The sequence below is a fragment of the Phyllostomus discolor genome, chromosome 13 (genome assembly GCF_004126475.2).
Source record: "Phyllostomus discolor isolate MPI-MPIP mPhyDis1 chromosome 13, mPhyDis1.pri.v3, whole genome shotgun sequence".
Taxonomy (NCBI): domain Eukaryota; kingdom Metazoa; phylum Chordata; class Mammalia; order Chiroptera; family Phyllostomidae; genus Phyllostomus; species Phyllostomus discolor.
The window spans coordinates 51,749,165-51,765,397 of NC_040915.2; the positions used below are offsets into that span (position 1 = coordinate 51,749,165).

The window sequence follows — 16,233 nt, forward strand, 5'->3', positions numbered from 1 at the left end:
TTCTATTAGAGCTTATGTTCATGTCTCAGAGAAAGGGTGAGGGCAAATCGGCTACGCCCCCTCTGGTGCCCATTCGGTCCTAGGATCTGGAGCACCGGAAGTGCTGGCAACGTGTTGGTGCGCTCTCCCTAAACGTTCCTCCCTCGGCCACCTTTCCTATTCAGCTACGAGATTCCGGGGCCGTCTGGGCGCTGCACCCCGACACTTCCTTATTGAAACACCGTTTCAACCGAACTCCGAACCTCTGCGCGCGTTCCCTCCTGTGCCTGAGGGTTGGGCCGGCGCCTGGGAGTAGCCACGCCCTTCCCCGCACCTTGTAGCCAATGGGCGGGCGAACCCCGGCGAGGTGTTGGCTAATTAATGAGGGCCGGACGCTGATTGGCTGCAGATCGTGGCCGGGGGCTGGCCGACGGGATAGGTTGTTCCCGAGGTGGGAGGTGGTAGCGGTCGTTGAGAAGGAGGCCTGAGATCGACATGTCCCCGGCGGGTGAGACAGAGCGGCCCGTGGCGCTGTTTCTCTGAGTCCAGGGCGGCCTGGAGGCCGGCTGAGAACGAGGGTTGGAGGAGGCTGCCCCCGCTTTGGTGGCCGCCATGCTGGGGGCCCGGGCGGTTGAGGGAGCCGCTGTGGCGCTCCTGCGACTGCTGCTGCTGCTGCTGCTGCCGGCTTTCAGCGGGCCGGGGCTCGGCATGGTTGGCTTGGTGGGAGCCGGGCTGCCCGAGAGCGTTATTTGGGCAGTCAACGCGGGCGGCGAAGCGCATGTGGACGTGCACGGGATCCACTTCCGCAAGGACCCTTTGGAAGGCCGGGTGGGCCGAGGTGAGACCCTCTCGCGGAGCCGCGGGATCCCAGGCCTGCCGTGCTGGGTGCAGCCGGCTAAGGGCTGCGGGCCCCGAACCCCCTTCCTCGACCCCTGGGGCCACGTCTCTGAAACAAAGTTTCTGCAGTTTCCACAGGGACCGGGTCACAGCTCAGAACCTGGCACTGGCTCGAGAAGCTACCAAGAGCCATTGAGGCATAGAGTTAGCGAGAAGTTATAGTTGGACCTCGCATCCTGCATTTTCCTAACTCCTCGCCTCGACCCGAGCTGGGAAAAAAGTAAAGACGAGGGCGGCCTATTGCCACCTCGAGGCCTCACGGTTGTAGGTTATCCGTGTCCCTGGCCCGGGTGGTTCTCTCCTCTCAAGTCAGTTCCTGGTGGGATTTTGCCGACCCCAGACATCGGCCGCTTTCCTTACTGGTTCTGCAGGAGTGGGGCTTGATACTTAGCCAGAATAGAAAGGAATCTTTGAAGAGGACGGGCCAGAAAAGTTTGATCGCAGCCTCCTTTCCCCGCCCCGCTTTGGAGCGAGGACTATGTGTGCTTAAAAGTAGAAGCTGCAGGCCGCCCCCAGAGGATGGTTATATCGAAATCATCCTGCACTGGAGGCTGGTGGTGTGTCAGCTGGGTCAACCAGTGTAAGTTCTGAATAGTTTGAGAGTGTGTAGAACTTATGCTAAGTGATCCAGAGAGGTATGATTCCAGCTTATGGGAAAAATGATTTTGACTTAACTGATTGAGCAATAGTGGTTATTACAGAGCTGCACAGTTCTCCTCAAGTTGGTGGAAGAATTGCAAGGAGAGCTGGTTAAAAATGCAAACTCCAGACCTAAGAAATTAAACCCAGGTTTCTGTACCAGAGGCTTCTGATGTAAGTCATCCCCAGACCACACCACTCTTGGGGCAAATCTGCTCTAGACTCTGTCTCTTCTGTACGTATGATTGGAAAACAGGTTTACGAAGGAGGCCCTTGCTTCATAATGTCGGAAGATTTATACCGTATGCTGGGGTCAGAGGCTGACAAATTGGCAGTATGCCATCTCCAGAAAAGTAGGAGACAGACTTTCTCCAACTCTTTCTTTCCACGATGCCCAGATTTGGCTCTTGCCTGGACTCAAGTATTTAACTTGGTTATTCCAAGTTAATTGTAGTGCCTTGAGATTTGCTATATTCTATACCCAGAGCATATTAGGGAGTTTATGGCTTACATATATGTGAGAGCGTTGGGACACAGAGCTGTTTTCTGAAGTTCTGTGTTTGTCTTGGAATTTATGTAGCCCTGGCATGTAGGTCTCAGTAGGCTGGATTCAGCTGAGTCAGGGGGGCCCCGTGTTTAGCAGCTGTAACGGCCGCCAAAGTCACACTCCCTAGCAGGCGGCGCTACCGTCTCCATCTGGACCCTTCCTCTTCGCGGGCATGGGCCCTTGAGGAAATTCGAGAGCAACCGTTTGCGGACTTTGCCCCTTGAGAGGGCTGTGGTGAGGACTGGGTGCAGATGGTTCCTTTCATTTATGCAGATACCAGGCTTTCAGGTCCGTTGTACAGAGGAGGAAGTCAGGACCACACCGGTTTGGTTCCCCCACTACTCCTCTCATTCAGCAATCCTGGTTTTAGTTTGCTGGTACAGGTGGCGGGGTTTTTTAAAAAGTTGTATTTATTTATTTATTTTTGGGTTTTGGCCTGATCAGCAGTGACCAGGCTCCCTGTCCTTGGGTTCTTGGCCCATGGTTGCCGTTCCTTCTGAGTTTTTTTGTAGCAAGTAGAATTACCCAAGACCTACCAAAGCTCAAGAGTACTAGAGTCCTGTCCTGGGCCCTGGCCTTCAAGGCAGTCTGCCATCAGAAGTTTCCTGCTCCAGTCGATCAGCCTGGGTCGGAATGTAGCAGTATTAGGGCCTGCATGAGGAGTGGAAGATGGCTTTTCTGCTGCCGCTTGGACCAGCCTGTTGCAATATTGTGCTTCTGGGTGCCTGAGACCAGCTTTTTTGCTGGCATTAGGTCTGGGGCTGAGGTGTGATTAAGCTTCCACTCTCGGGAGGCAGCTCTGTAGTTTCTTCTGTGCTAAGGAGTGTGGCACCACCCAGGGAAGCGCAGCTGTTCGCGCTGCTTTCCTTCTCTGGCTCTGTTTGGATAAGGGCGCGCCAGCGATTTGGAGACCTGGGCCTCATGTAGCTATTCACACTGATTGCAGCAGGAGCTGTATGCTTATATCTCTTCCCACATGCCTGTGATACTGTTTCCAGCGTGCTAAAGAAAGTTCATTTTATGTTGAATGAATTCAGGTATCTGTTGCCAAGCTAATCCAGATAAGGGTTTGGCCTGCTTTTGAACTTGCTCTTTCTCTGTAGTGTCTTTGTAGTTCAGCATTCATATAACTGTGAGTGGCCCAGGGCACCTAGTGGCTTTAGCGTTCAAAGGCGCTTGGCAATGTTTATTGAACTTCACCCGCGAGGATACTTGGTGTTCACGGGAGATAGTGACAGCCTGGGAAAGGCTTTTTCAACCGGTGCGCTTCAGCAGATGAAAGTACCATTACGGAGAGTGGTTCAGACACGCTCGATTTGGGATTTTGGCATGCCGCATATTCTGGGTTCTTTTTAACTTGCTGCTCCTGGGTTCCCCTTGCCTCTAAGGGAGAGAAGACCTGGTTATTTGGCCTGAGGGCATAGTGCCTGGCTTGGTTTTAGGAGAGGCTATTTTCTCTTCATAGAAAGACACCTTAGTCGTTTGTATTACCCTGAAGAACTTGCTGTACCTTCTCTGAGCCTTATTTTCCTTCTTAGTAAAAGTTCTCATGCTTCAGAAATCAGTGACATGAATCTGAGAACTCCCCTGTCCAGAGTAGGTTAAAGTGTCTCTACCTTTTTCTTTGCTCGATGACCTTTTACAGAGAATTAAAAGTAAGGCAGAACGTGGCTGCAGAAGGGAAGAAGCTGGCCGGGGGCCTGAGCCTATCACGTTACTGATGCTGTGGGCCTGAGGAGAAGACCCTTTTCTGGGCAGCCTTCCTTTTGGCTGAGGAAGGATTTGGCCTTGGTGAGATACGCGCTTGAAAGATAGGATGCCTGTGGTTGGCTTAAGACGCCGATTTGTGTAGACTCCTGGCCCAACACCGCCACCTAAGATGCAGGCTTCACGCGCAGGCCCTCCGAGTAGCAGAAGTTCGCGGAGAATCTGGGCAGGCGATATCCCCATTTTACAGGCGAGAAAACACCCAGAGGAAATACTTGTCCTTTGCCACATACTCTAGGACTGAAATCCTAGGCTCGCTTACTCTGAAAACTGGGCTGGCCACTCCATTGTCCGGGACTAAGCAGCAGTGGGCAAACGTAGGCCCCGAGACCCCCTTCCTCTGTGGCTGTCTGAGCTGCAGTGTGCTGTGTACACGTCCCCGTGTTCTAGAGAAATCTGTCGGGCTGTGACTACGTGAAGGCACTGGAGGGAAGAAAAAAATCCTTTTTGCTGCTGTATCTCTTGGGTCTTGGGCACATTCAGCGTGGCATGTGGCAGATCTCTTGGGAAGGCCACTTGAACGGGAAAATATTTAAAGGTAATTCCCAGGTTATTAAGTCGTTTTTTTTTGTTCGCATGGCTGCGTTTTCTTGTGGGACTGGGACTGCCAGAGATTACATTACTGACAGTTTCTCACTTTTTCCACTTGGCAAGGGCAAAACAAAACAAAACAAAACAAAAACCATGATTTCCCACACATGCCCAACTTTTTCTGTGTATCTAAAAAGCAAATCTAGTTAACGTTCCAAATTTGTAAGGATTACGGTCCCTCGCGGAAGAAGGAAATTCTTAGAACTCAGTTGAATGAAAAATAGCCGTCTTTTCATCTTGATAGGTTTATGCCCCAGTGTAAGGTCACATGAGCCGGGGAGAGAGCCCGGGGCGGCTCGCAGTGCACCCTTTGTAGTGCTGCTCAGCGGCCCCCCTTTGGTTTTGGGAGGAGAAGTAGGAAGAAGAAATGCCCAAAGACAAAAAGTGCACTGAGTTTCCTGTTACTTTGTCTCATTAGTGCATCTGATCTCAGGCTACTGTTCACTTACAGGAACTGTTAATACTTATGTTTATTTTTTTGAGGGCTTGACCTTAGCCACTGGGTCTCTCAGTTGCTTTTTTATCTCCAGATTCACGCGCGCTGGCGTGTGCTCGCACTCGCCTCTCTCTCTCTCTCTCTCTCTCTCTCTGGTTTTTGGTGATTCAGAAGATAATGCCCAGGGATGGTCACTCGTAGACATCTCCCAAGGGATCTAGGGGCCCTGTGTCACCAGAGCCACTGCGTGAGATGGGAAGGTGGCCGTGAGCTCTCAAGTCTGGGCTGGAGGAGAAACCAGGCCTGCGGAAGGTAGATTTGTGGAACCCCGGGCAGCCTCCTTGTGTTCCCGGGATGAAGGGGTCGGAGAGGCTCCTCTCTGAAGAAGGCAGCATGACCACTCCCCCCTGGGGCTGGAGTGCAGTGTCTTATGTTTGAGGAAAGACCCCCCAGTTTAGTTTGTTAGGTTGGGGGAAGACACACCTCACACTGTATCGTCTCCTACTAAGTTTGGGGGAGAACCTGAGGCATTCAAGGCTTTCGGCTGTTCTGACCCCGACCTGAGGCGAGCATCTTTTTGCCTTTACCCCGCCTCCCCCCTCGTCAGTCTGTGAGACGGGAGGGCCGCTGCCCCAGAACTCGGGCGTCTCAGGCCAGAGGAGCCAGAAGGACCGTGGCAGGTTTTCTCTCCCGGCTGGGGTGGCTCTAGCCCCCTGGGGAGAAGCGCATGGCTTCATCGCTTTGCAGGAACCGTGCTGGGTGTCTGAGGTGCAGTAGGAAGTTTCTTCCTCCTTTTTGTTTAAACTGGGGGGAGTGTGCAGGAGAGGAGGCGAGGGTGAATTGCGTGCGCCTGTGGGAAGAAAGGTGCTTGGACCTGAAGGAAATTGGAGAGCATCGAACCCTTCTTTAGCGCCTTCAGACTTTTTCAATGAAAAGTCATAAAAAGCAACTGAAGCTGGGTGACTTGTTTGTGGTGAAGACAATGAAGAATGACTGTCCCCACAGATACCCTGCTTCCCAGACTCGGAGCTTTTCTGAATAAGAAAAACACATTCTTTTTGCAGGTACTGGTCTTGTAGAGTTCTGGGCCATCCCCCTTGTTTTATGAGGTTTCTCTGAAGTGCCCCCTTGCAGGGCACCAGGCAGCTGGGCCGTAGTGCTTTGTTCTAATAATGAGTTAGACCTGTTCTCTGAAAAAGTCATGTCTGAAAGAAAAACTTTCAGAGAAAATCCCGCTCTGGGGGTTGCTCTGGGGTCTGCGGGAGCTGTTGGGGTGATTAGGCTTCGGTCCTTTTCATTTTTTCACTCTGGCTTAGTAATGGCTTTCTTGCCTTTGCATCTGGTGTGCTGGGAGCCAGGAGCAAAGGGGCCGGCCCCTTCCGCTGGGCGGTTATTAGCATTGCCCTGGAAATGCCTCCGGCCGTTCGGGGGTCTCTGCTCTTCTTTCATGTTTTGCCTGTGATGTGATTTCTCGTTATCTTTTGTCCCCAGCCTCCGACTACGGCATGAAGCTGCCGATCCTCCGCTCCAACCCCGAGGACCAGATCCTGTACCAGACCGAGCGGTACAACGAGGAGACCTTCGGCTACGAAGTGCCCATCAAGGACGAGGGGGACTACGTGCTGGTGCTGAAGTTCGCCGAGGTCTACTTCGCGCAGTCCCAGCAGAAGGTGGGGCCTGGTCAGCGCCCCCACCCCCGCCCCCCCGGACCAGTGAGAGGGCGCCACTCTCGGCCAGTCCTCCGGGGCGAGCAGACCTCCTCAGGAGGGAGGGACCCCCGACCTTTGAGGGGAAAGCTGGGTTCCCTTTGCGGCTAGAGAAGCCGTGTCCCACAGCTCACGGGGCTGCACTTGCCCGGGGCTGGTGGCAGAGGACTCTCCGCAGCAAGAAACCGATCCTGCCTTTGAGGCCCTCCGGGTTATCTTTCTTCTTGGTGTCTGCACCTGCGTTTTTTTTTTTTTCAGCCTTGTTCTTCTCCCGTCCCTTCTTGTGAATTTCCTTGTTTCCATGTTGAGCTTTTTTTGGTTTGTTCCCTAAGGCCAGTCTGAGGCCCCCTTGAGAGGGAAGGGACATGGCCTTGGTGTGGCTCAGGTAGAGGACTCCAGCTATCCTGGAGCATATCCGGCCCTGCGGTTCCTTAAATTGCTTTTGAACTGGAAGCCCAGACAGGCCTGTGTCGTCCCACCGCTGCAAGGGCATGGAGCTGATGGTTTTGACACTGTCTCCTTTTTCCGTCTCGGAAGGTGTTTGATGTGCGATTGAACGGCCACGTGGTGGTGAAGGACCTGGACATCTTCGATCGCGTCGGGCACAGCACCGCTCACGATGAGATCATCCCGATGAGCATCAGAAAAGGGAAGCTGAGCGTCCAGGGAGAGGTGTCCACCTTCACGGGGAAACTGTACATCGAGTTTGTCAAGGTAAAGCCCCCGTGGTGCCTTCAGCGCCGAGGGAGAGCTCACGAGCCGGGGGGCAGGGGGGCCGAGGGCCACTGCGCGGGGCTGACCGCCGTCTCCCGTTCTCTCCCGCGCGGCCGCAGGGGTACTATGACAATCCCAAAGTGTGTGCGCTCTACATCATGGCCGGGACGGTGGACGGTGAGTTGTTTTCGATCTGCTTTTAGACTTGGGCCAACAGGTATGGTTGTGAAAACCCCCGGGGGATAATTTAGCTGCCTGATATTTTGAAAACAATTACTGAAAGCCAGACGGTGGGGGCCCCAGGGTCAGGAGGCTGGGGATGGAGTGTAGCCCGGTGTAAGGAGGGATGAGCCTCGGAGCCAGACCTGTGTTTGACTTGCGTTGCTGCCATCTAATCAGCTGTGTGGTTTGGGACGGATTCCTTTAACTTCCCTGTAAATTGTGATGAACACACTTGCTGGTGTACCAGACCCTTGTAGCTGTTTGGAATTGTCCAGAACGGGTCTCTATTCTGTTTCTTTGATGCCTGTTCCCTGGGGCGGGGGTGGGGGGCGGGCAGAAGGAGGGGTTCTTCACTGTTTCCGTCTGCTCCGTCTGCTCCCAGGCTCCAGTGTTGCCGGGCCGCACTGGGCAGAAGTTCATTTATTATTGTCTCCTTGTCCTTGTGATCCAGCCGCAGGGTACGTTTCCGTCTCAAGGTTGAGATTATGCTGGCTGCCAGCTTCCCAGGCGGATTTTTGCAGAGAAAGCTAGTGTCTTAGTACCTTTTCTCCCCATCCCACCTCTGTACCCTTTCCCAACTCATCCTGAAGGCGCTGAGGGTCTCATCCCGTTGTCTTGATGTCCCCCAGTGCTGATATGATGACACCCAGGCAGATGTCTCACAGCCCACAGATTTACGGCCCGAGTGCCCGCCCGAGGAGGAGACAGAAGAGGGGTAGTATGTGTGAGAGCCCAGAACTCTGTGCATCGGCTCTGCCTCGGCTGCTTTGTGAATCAGAAGAGAATGTGGGACTGTGGCAGGGAGGAGGAGGGGTTCGAAAAGGGGAAGCCTGGGCGTTGTGTCATCGGCCCTGTCCAGTCCGTCCTCTTGGGGACCTGGAGAAGTGGGACTGGTAGGGGAGAGAGTGACCCTCCCTGTGTGCAGGCTTTCACTGTGTCTTAGCCGAATCCGAAGACGGCTGATGTGCTCCGGAACCTGCAGTTCTCTAGGCCGGAAGCTATTTCTGCTCCTTCTGCCCCTCCCTGCGGCCCCTGGTTAGGTCACAGCGTCTCTTTATTGTGACTCATTTACCGCGTCTAAGGGTCTCCCCGTCAGTGCTGTGGGTCTTATTAAAAGGTATCCTCTTTCTTGTGTCAGATGTGCCAAAGCTGCAGCCTCATCCAGGACTGGAGAAGAAGGAAGAGGAAGAGGAGGAAGAAGAGTACGATGAAGGATCTAATCTGAAAAGACAGACCAATAAGAACCGCGTGCAGTCCGGCCCCCGCACACCCAACCCCTACGCCTCGGACAACAGCAGCCTCATGTTTCCCATCCTGGTGGCCTTCGGAGTCTTCATTCCGACCCTCTTCTGCCTCTGCCGGTTGTGAGCGCAAGTCACCGCCCTGAGCAGGGTGGAGGGGCGTGGGAACGAGACCGGACGCGTTGGTTTGGTTCCTGTCCTTTTCACGGTGATTAACACAAACAAACTAAAAACACCACAAAAAAATTAAAGGAGCTAACAAGAGGCAGAGCGCGTGGAGAGCAGCCCTCCTTCGGCACCACTGGGCCCCCAGCCTGCCTCGGCCCGGGCCTCCGCTCGCGGCGGGCCCCGCCGTCTCTTTCCTCTCCGAGGCACCTCGCTCGGGTGGACGGGCCCTCCCTGCTCAAGGACTCTCGTCTGTTTACCTAGTGGAAAGGACTCTGAACTTGGGGCAGACCCCCTTTTTTAGGGTTGAAATTAACAGCAGGGACACAGTCATCCTGTTCCCTGAGGAGACCAGCCCTGGGAGTTGGGTGTGTCCTGAACACGTGTCCAGATGCATTTCCAGGTGCCCCCGGGATTGAGAGTGGGCGAGGTCTGCGCGTGCGTGAAGACGTATACTTTGTATGATAGGGATGAAAACGGAAGGGGTTTTTTTTAAAAAAAGAAAGAAAAGTAGATACTTTCCTACTTGGAAGCCTTTCTGGTTTTAGCCCATCGGCGGGTCCAGCTTCCTGTCTGAGCTTTCTGTCGCCACCTATTTCCCTGGCTTGGGCCGGGGAGGGGGCGGTCTGGCACCCGAGACGGTCAGTGTACGTCAGGCCCTCAGATCGCCTCCGGCTTGTTACCACAGCAAATCATTTTGATTTCAGTGTTTGTTGGGGACTTAATTTCTTCTTTCTTTCTTTCTCTCTCTCTTTTTTTTTTTTGTTTTGTTTCTTCATCTGGCTCATTTGAATTCTCTCTCAACCATCTCACTAAGTAATTGCCAAGGGAAGACGACATGAGGACTTAGGATTCCCTCTGCTTGAATGTCTTATCACCTACCACTTCACCTTGACGGTACCTCCCTCCCTGGAGCTCTGAGCCAGCAGCAGGAAGACCTGACCCGAGCAGTTCTCGCACTGGCCCCTTTGCGGGGGCTTGCTGCCAGGGGACAGAGATGCTTTCCAGCCTGCAGTGACAGAACACTTGACCTTAAGAGTCTCTTCTGGTCTTTGGATTAGAAAAGGCTTATGTAAGCATCCCTTAGGAGCAACCTCAGAGACTTGAACGCTGCGAAGTGACTGACCACTGTTTTAGAATGTCTAGCGTCTGATGTTCATTTACTCCTCTGTCCTTTTATGTCACGGTTCAGCCAGTTCTGGGTCATGCCTAGAGCTGCCCCAAGGAGCTAGACTGTCTGTCTGTCCCTGGCCCAGGGACGCGGCTTGCCGGTCTTAACAATCTGCCCCTCTGTCCTTTCGTTTTCCTCTGCAAGTAGCAGTCAGGTTCTTGGTGTGGCGGGAGGGACAGAGTTCCCGGCCACCATCGCCCTGGTGGCCCTGGAGCCCACCGTGGCATCTAAGTGTCCATCTTGAGTTCCCCGGAAAGGCTTCTCTGCAGGAAGCGGTTCTTCCCTGCTGTCCTGCCTCTGGTCGCTGTCTTCTGCTTCCCGGCTGCGAGGAGCTCTGTGGACGGAAGGCAGCAGGGCTGGCTTCTGCTTGGGCTGGGGCAGCAGGGCCTCTCAGGCCAGGGCAATTTTGTGAAGGCGTTTAATTTCGAGTCGGTCTTTTTTGGGTGTATTTTGTAAAGAGCTCCATCTCTTTGAACTACTTCGTATGTGACAAAGTAAGTCGTCCTCGGGCTCACGAGCCGGGCTGTGGCTTTTCACGAGTGAGCCTGGGCCGGCATTTCGTCCTCTGACCGTCGTGGCCCTTCGTTCTGGCTGCGACTTCGGCCTCCGTGCTCGGGTGTTGAGTCAGGCAGCCGCTCGGTTGTGGCCGAAGGCCGCGGTCGGGAAGGTGGAGAGCTGTACAGAGCTCCCTGCTGTAAAGGATGGCAGACCCTCCATCCTGGGACCACCTGCCCGGGGCAGCGGGCATCCTGACTGTCCACTGGGCTTCTGACAGTGGCTTCGGCCCCCATTCCGTCCCGTTCCATCCCGTCCCAACTGCCCAGGGCCGGGGGCTGCGGCCTGGACCGGCGACGAGCCGAGGAAGGAAGACTCGCTGCCTGCGTTCTGCCGTGTTCGTCTGCCTGGGTCTCGCTGAGGAAGGAGGGGTCCCCACCTCCTCACCTCCGCGCATCCCTTCCGTGACTCAGAGTCTCAGAAGGAAGCCCCGGCTCCTGGGGCCATTTCCTCACGGTACTGTAAGCCAAGCAGCTCCGCAGCTGCCTCTGTCTCCCAGCCCACCCTTTTCCCCTGAGCTCGGGGTAGGGATGGGCACTTTCCTCTTCGGTTGTGTCCGAAAGGAAGGAACATCTCTCTCTGGCCGACAAAAACTGAAGGGGAAATGAGGTAACAGGAAGAGATGGCGGGGGCTGGGGTAGAGTCCCCTGGGCCAAGGGCTGGTCACAGCTGGCTCATGATGCTGAACTTGAAAGCTTTTTTTTTTTATCCCCTCCCAGATGATATAGGTACGTGAAATTTAGGTTAAAGCGGTGGGATGGGGCACTCTTTATTTTTTTTATTTTTGTATTGTGTGGGCTAAGAATTACTCAGTAGTTCATCTTTTGCTTTTTGCACTGTTTGTTCCCTTGCCTGTATTTTGAGCTCGTGCTAGGACCGAGAGCCTGCGCTGTAGGGGGTCTGTTGGAGTTCGGGGGTGCGGAGCGGGGGCAGTTAGGGGTGGGGGAGCAGCGGCCTGGGCTCTTCCCCTGGATCTGCGCTCTGCCCCAGGCTGCTTAGGTCCCCTGAGACCAGCTGGCCAGAGCTAAGAGCAGATGGCCAGGGTGGAGCTCCTTTTGCCAGAAGCGTAGCTTCCGTTGTTCTGGGTGGACCATGCAAAGGTGTCTGCTGAAGATGGCCAGAGGGTCTGCAGTGTCGCTCTGATTTGGGCCAGGGGCCAGCCGGCCTCTAATGGGACTTTTTTGGGGCTTCTCTCATGCTGAAACATTGTACCAGGAAACAGTCTGTGGGTCCCATGTCCCCTAAGGAGATCCATTCTTGGAGAAATTCCCACTATTGAGGAGAAGCTGCTCAGTGGAGACACTGAGGTCTGGGGACTTGAAAGACGGTCATCTTCAGTGTCGGTGGTGTCAGACTCCCGGGAGGCCCGCCGGGCCTCCTGTGGTTCGGGAGTGTGGTCTCATTCTCTCGTTCCCGCTGTTTGCCTAGGGGCCGCCGGCCTGCAATCTGGGAGCACACAAGAAGTCACTTAGGCTTTTAGGAGAGAGGGCGAAGTTTGCGTTACGGTTACCTTCCTCTTTCTGTGCCTGGGAACTGTGTAATCCAGTTTCAGAATTGTGATTCGACTATCTTTTTGAAGAAGCTTCCGTTTTAAGGAATTTCTCTTCCTTCTTACCCTGCCTCTCTACCCGCGCTCGGGAAGGCCTGGCCACGGCTCCTAGAACCTCAGCGGAAAGTCCGAAAACGGCAGCGGTATGCTCCCTCCCGCAGCACTTACACACCCTTCCCTACAAAACGGCCCACTTGAGAAGCCCAGGGAAGGAGTCAGCGGGCTCTCTGCCCTCCCTGGGGGTCAGGGAAGGACCCCCCCGGGTCAGCACAGTGCCTTTTCCTCGCCTGCTCTGCGCCAGGGTGGGCATTCCCTCCGATTCAGGTCTGGGCAGTGGTCTTTCAGTCCCTGCCCTGGGGCTGCTTCCCCCCTCCCTTCTTCCCCTTGCCCTTGGCTGGCCAGCTCTGACCTAATTCAAGTGTCTTCTTGCCCCGAGGAGCCTTAATGGCATCAAGTGGCACCATGTAATACTGTCCTCCATGCCTCTCCGGACGGACTGAGGAGAGCAGGGGAGCTTTCCGCAGTGAGAGGCTAAAAGATGCTTCTGTTTGAAAGAAGGGCGGAGGGAGAGGCCTTGGGCCGTCCTCCGCTGTGGCTCCCGGGGCAGAGGCCGGGGCCAAGCAGAACCGGGAACACCTAGGGTCTGTTCAGAGCTCTCTCTTCTATGGGAAGATAGAATTAGGGATCAAAGAGCTCTAAGGAAATTGCAAAGAAGCCTTACTGTTCGAGCTTCAGAGCGCTCAGCGTAGTTTTTCCCTTTCAGTCTGAGCTGCGGCTCTTTCTGCAGCGAGGCCGCTCCTGGAGCAAGAGGGCTAGGCTTCCTCATTTTGTTACGAGACGAGATTGGCACCGGCGGGTCAGCTGCCTAGCGAGGGCGGGTTTCCTCTCTGTGCATGGGTGGCTTGCTGCCGATCTGGTTTGTCCCTCCCCAGCGGCCTTCTGGCCAGCCTACTTTGGGTTGCCACATCTTTTTGATAAGAACAGATGATTTGAGGACTGGCTGGGTTGGCAGAAAAAGAGCAGGATAGATCTCTTGGGATGGGCCCCCCCCGCCCAGGAGTACAAAAGCAAGGAGCCAGGATCGTGCTGGCAGCCGGGCAGACAGCGGTGCCTGGCAGAGTTGGCAGAGAGGGCCTTGGCACCGCTCGCATCCAGGCAGTCTCGTGAGGGGGGCACGCAGCGCCAGGCAGAGCAGAACTCCGTTCTCACCTCTATTTTGAGCTTCGGCGCTTTCCTTCAGCACGAGAAGAAACAATAACAAACTGAAGTGCGCGCTCGTCTTTGCAAAGGACAACTGTCGGGAAAGCAGGGCCGAGTCGCCGGCGGGAGGGGAGCGCTGGCAGGGAGAGGCGGCTCGGTGAAACCAGGAATGAGACATCCTGGACTCCTCTGCCCTGGCCTGTCGGAATCCAGGGAATGAAAAGAAATTTGACCCTGGGTTAGCTTCCTCCTTGGGTTTTTCTTCCGCCGAGTTCTCCCATGTCGGGGCCGGCTGCCCGTTCTGAGCTCAGAGCAGCCGCTCCAGCCTTCCACCTGGCTTGTCTGCGAGCCCAGCCCGCCCCTCCTGACTGGTCCCGGCTGCTCTGCTCTGTACACCATGTGCTGGAGAGTAGTGTCGAGTTCTTAGCAGCCCTTCGTAGTTCCTACTCTAGATCCCTGTCCTCTCCCCGCGGAGGCGAAACCAAGTCTGTGGCCACGACGCGCACTTACAGCGGCACAGTGGGACGGACCGAGGGGCTTTGACCCTGGCTGGCCCGGGAGAGCAGCAGGGGTGGATAGAGCTGTCTTTCCTTCTGGGCTGTGTCCACCTGTCCCTGCCCCTTCCGTGCCCCACCCTACTCCCACCAAAAAGAAAAAAAATCAGGATGTTTTTCACTGTCCATTGCTTTGTGTTTTAATAAACAATTTGCAGTGACACTCTGTGTTGGGGTTGAGTTTGAACTTGACTGTGAAGGGGTGAGGTGACGGGGTGGGAGAAGGCCGAGCCAGGCGTTCACTCAGCACGGGGCACGTTTAGCCACATGGCTCTTGCCTGTCTTTGCACTGGGGTGTTGGGTTAAGGAAGTGAAACTGTAAAACCATGCCTGGCCAGTTCAACCAACAGCACATTCAAGGAAAAGTGAACGTTTTGTTTTGTTTCCACTTTCACTGGAACACCAGGCCACGACGGACTCGGTCCAAGGCACGCCGGGCCTGGCTGCCCCTCATTCCCTCAGCTCCCGCCGCCGCCTGTGGACACAGGAGCATGGAACAGGTCTCCTTGCTTCCTCCTTTTCTGGTGCGTTGCTGGCATTGAGTACGCACTAGGAAGGGGCAGAAAGAGCAGGAAGGATTTTTCTCCCCGTAATGTATCTGCCGTGTTTTACAGCCGAGGAACAGAAACTCAGTGACTTACCCTGGGCTAGTCAGGAAGTGGGGAGCCGAGACTCACACCTAGCCTGCCAGCCTGCCTGCCTACCTGCATGGCCTGTGCTCTTTCCAAAGCTGTAAGAGTAATAATTACAGCCATCCTTCCCCGCGTCCTTGAAATGGGTAGGTCGACGTGCACTTTCACAGATGTTGCCCGTTTAATCGTCACCAAACCAACAGGTATGAGCCGTTCAGAGGGGAAGTGACTTGCCCAAGGCCACACAGCCGGCAGGACGCAGAGCTGGGGTTGGACTGGAGCTTGCCCTCAGTCATCCCTTGGCTGCCTTCCATTTCCCCACAATGCTCTGGGGCCTACCTGCTGTACCCCCCTCCCCGCAGGAACCGAGGCTGCTGGTTTGGGGAGAGGGAGGAGGAGCTGGGCCTCCCTCCCTCCTAGCCCTTGAAGGGCGGAATTCAGCGCTGAACTCGGAAGAATGAGGCCAGTGTTGGCGGAGTCTGTTCTCGGGGCCCGGAGAAGCCAGAAGGCCCACAGAGCCTCTTTCTTAGCGTGAGCCCACCTAGAGCTGGAGCTGTGGACTAATTCGGGTTCAGCTGTTGCTATTTCAAGGAGCTCTGCGTGAGCTGCCAGCCGGGGAGGGGACCTGAAGAAGCCCTGCTCCGGGGACTGGCAGGCAGGGGAACCGTCTGGCAGAAGATCCCGGGCCGCGTGCCGGGGCCTGGGTCAAGCCACTCCATGGGTCCAGATCTTAATCTCGCTGAGGAAATCAGGCTCCCAGGCGGCGGGAGCCGGTGTGCCAGACCTTCCCTCACACTCAGTGTCATCCCCCGCCTCCATCCCCCACAGAGGAAGAGAGATGCGTTTTTTCCAGCATTTACTGGAAAACTGTTGCCACAGCAGTGGTGAGGGGTCAAGGGCAGAAGGGAGGTGGAGCGGGGAGGCGCAGGAGCGGGCCGCTGCTCTGCAGCTGCCGCCTGAGCTAAATGGCACCTCACTGCCCCTCTGGCCCAGGAGGTGACTGCTTGGTTTGTCGCCAGCCACTTGTGGCAGTAAAAAATAACCCACTGGCGTTGGCTTTGGCCTTGTACTAAGACTGACCCTCCTGGGTTTCCTCACAGCTTCCACTGGAATCCACCTATGGCTTCCTCAAGGCCTAGTCCCCAGCTGGCTTCCTCCTAGCTCTGACTGAGTGTTCTTTGCAGTCACTGCACCGTCCCGTCCAGCGCTGTGGCTTCTCCCCGTCTCGTGCACCTGCCCTCGGCAGAGGGGCCCTGGGGAGAGAGGCCCCTTAAATACATTGCCTCAGTGACCATCAGATGCTGTCCCTGGCACTAGCCTCGGGCTTTTATTGCTTTTTTTTAATATCCTCTTCACACCTCTAGGGAAGACGTGGGACTAGCCTGACTTATAAATGAGACAAAGGCTCAGAGGGGATAAATGACAGACTGAGGACTGGAACTCAGCTCCGTCTAACAACAAAGCCTGTGCTCTTAATGCCAGGATGTACTCTTTAAAAAGCAACCTTTGAATGTGGATAACCAAAGAAGCTGGGTGACATTTTACATGGAGGTTTATAATGTTCTTGCTCTGAAAAAGAAAGTGACCTTTTAAGAATTAGTGATACAAAATGTGTAAGTGCATTTAGAAAAAAATTACATGGGGTGCAAAGTGTGAAAACTCATCTTT

The 16,233-nt window shown here is 55.0% G+C and overlaps 1 protein-coding gene across 2 annotated transcripts; it reads left to right on the top strand.

Moving 5' to 3' along the window:
- The first annotated feature begins 394 nt into the window (after positions 1-394).
- On the top strand, positions 395-14,096 carry MLEC (malectin). Of its 2 annotated transcripts, none has more exons than XM_028527930.1 (5): positions 395-817; positions 6,348-6,526; positions 7,100-7,276; positions 7,396-7,453; positions 8,637-14,096. In XM_028527930.1, exons 1-5 carry the CDS (start codon positions 592-594, stop codon positions 8,864-8,866), a joined length of 870 nt encoding a protein of 289 aa, XP_028383731.1. In that variant the 5' UTR covers positions 395-591; the 3' UTR covers positions 8,867-14,096. The 2 variants fall into 2 exon arrangements, with proteins under 2 accessions (XP_028383731.1, XP_028383732.1); XM_028527931.2 differs by having other exon boundaries at positions 421-487.
- The last annotated feature ends 2,137 nt before the right edge of the window (positions 14,097-16,233 follow it).

Coding starts and splice junctions, on each gene's coding strand:
- MLEC (XM_028527930.1), top strand. CDS start 592: ATGCTGGGGGCCCGGGCGGTTGAGGGAGCCGCTGTGGCGCTCCTGCGA. Junction 818..6,347: donor GGAAGGCCGGGTGGGCCGAG/GTGAGACCCTCT, acceptor TTTTGTCCCCAG/CCTCCGACTACGGCATGAAG. Junction 7,277..7,395: donor TGTACATCGAGTTTGTCAAG/GTAAAGCCCCCG, acceptor GCGCGGCCGCAG/GGGTACTATGACAATCCCAA.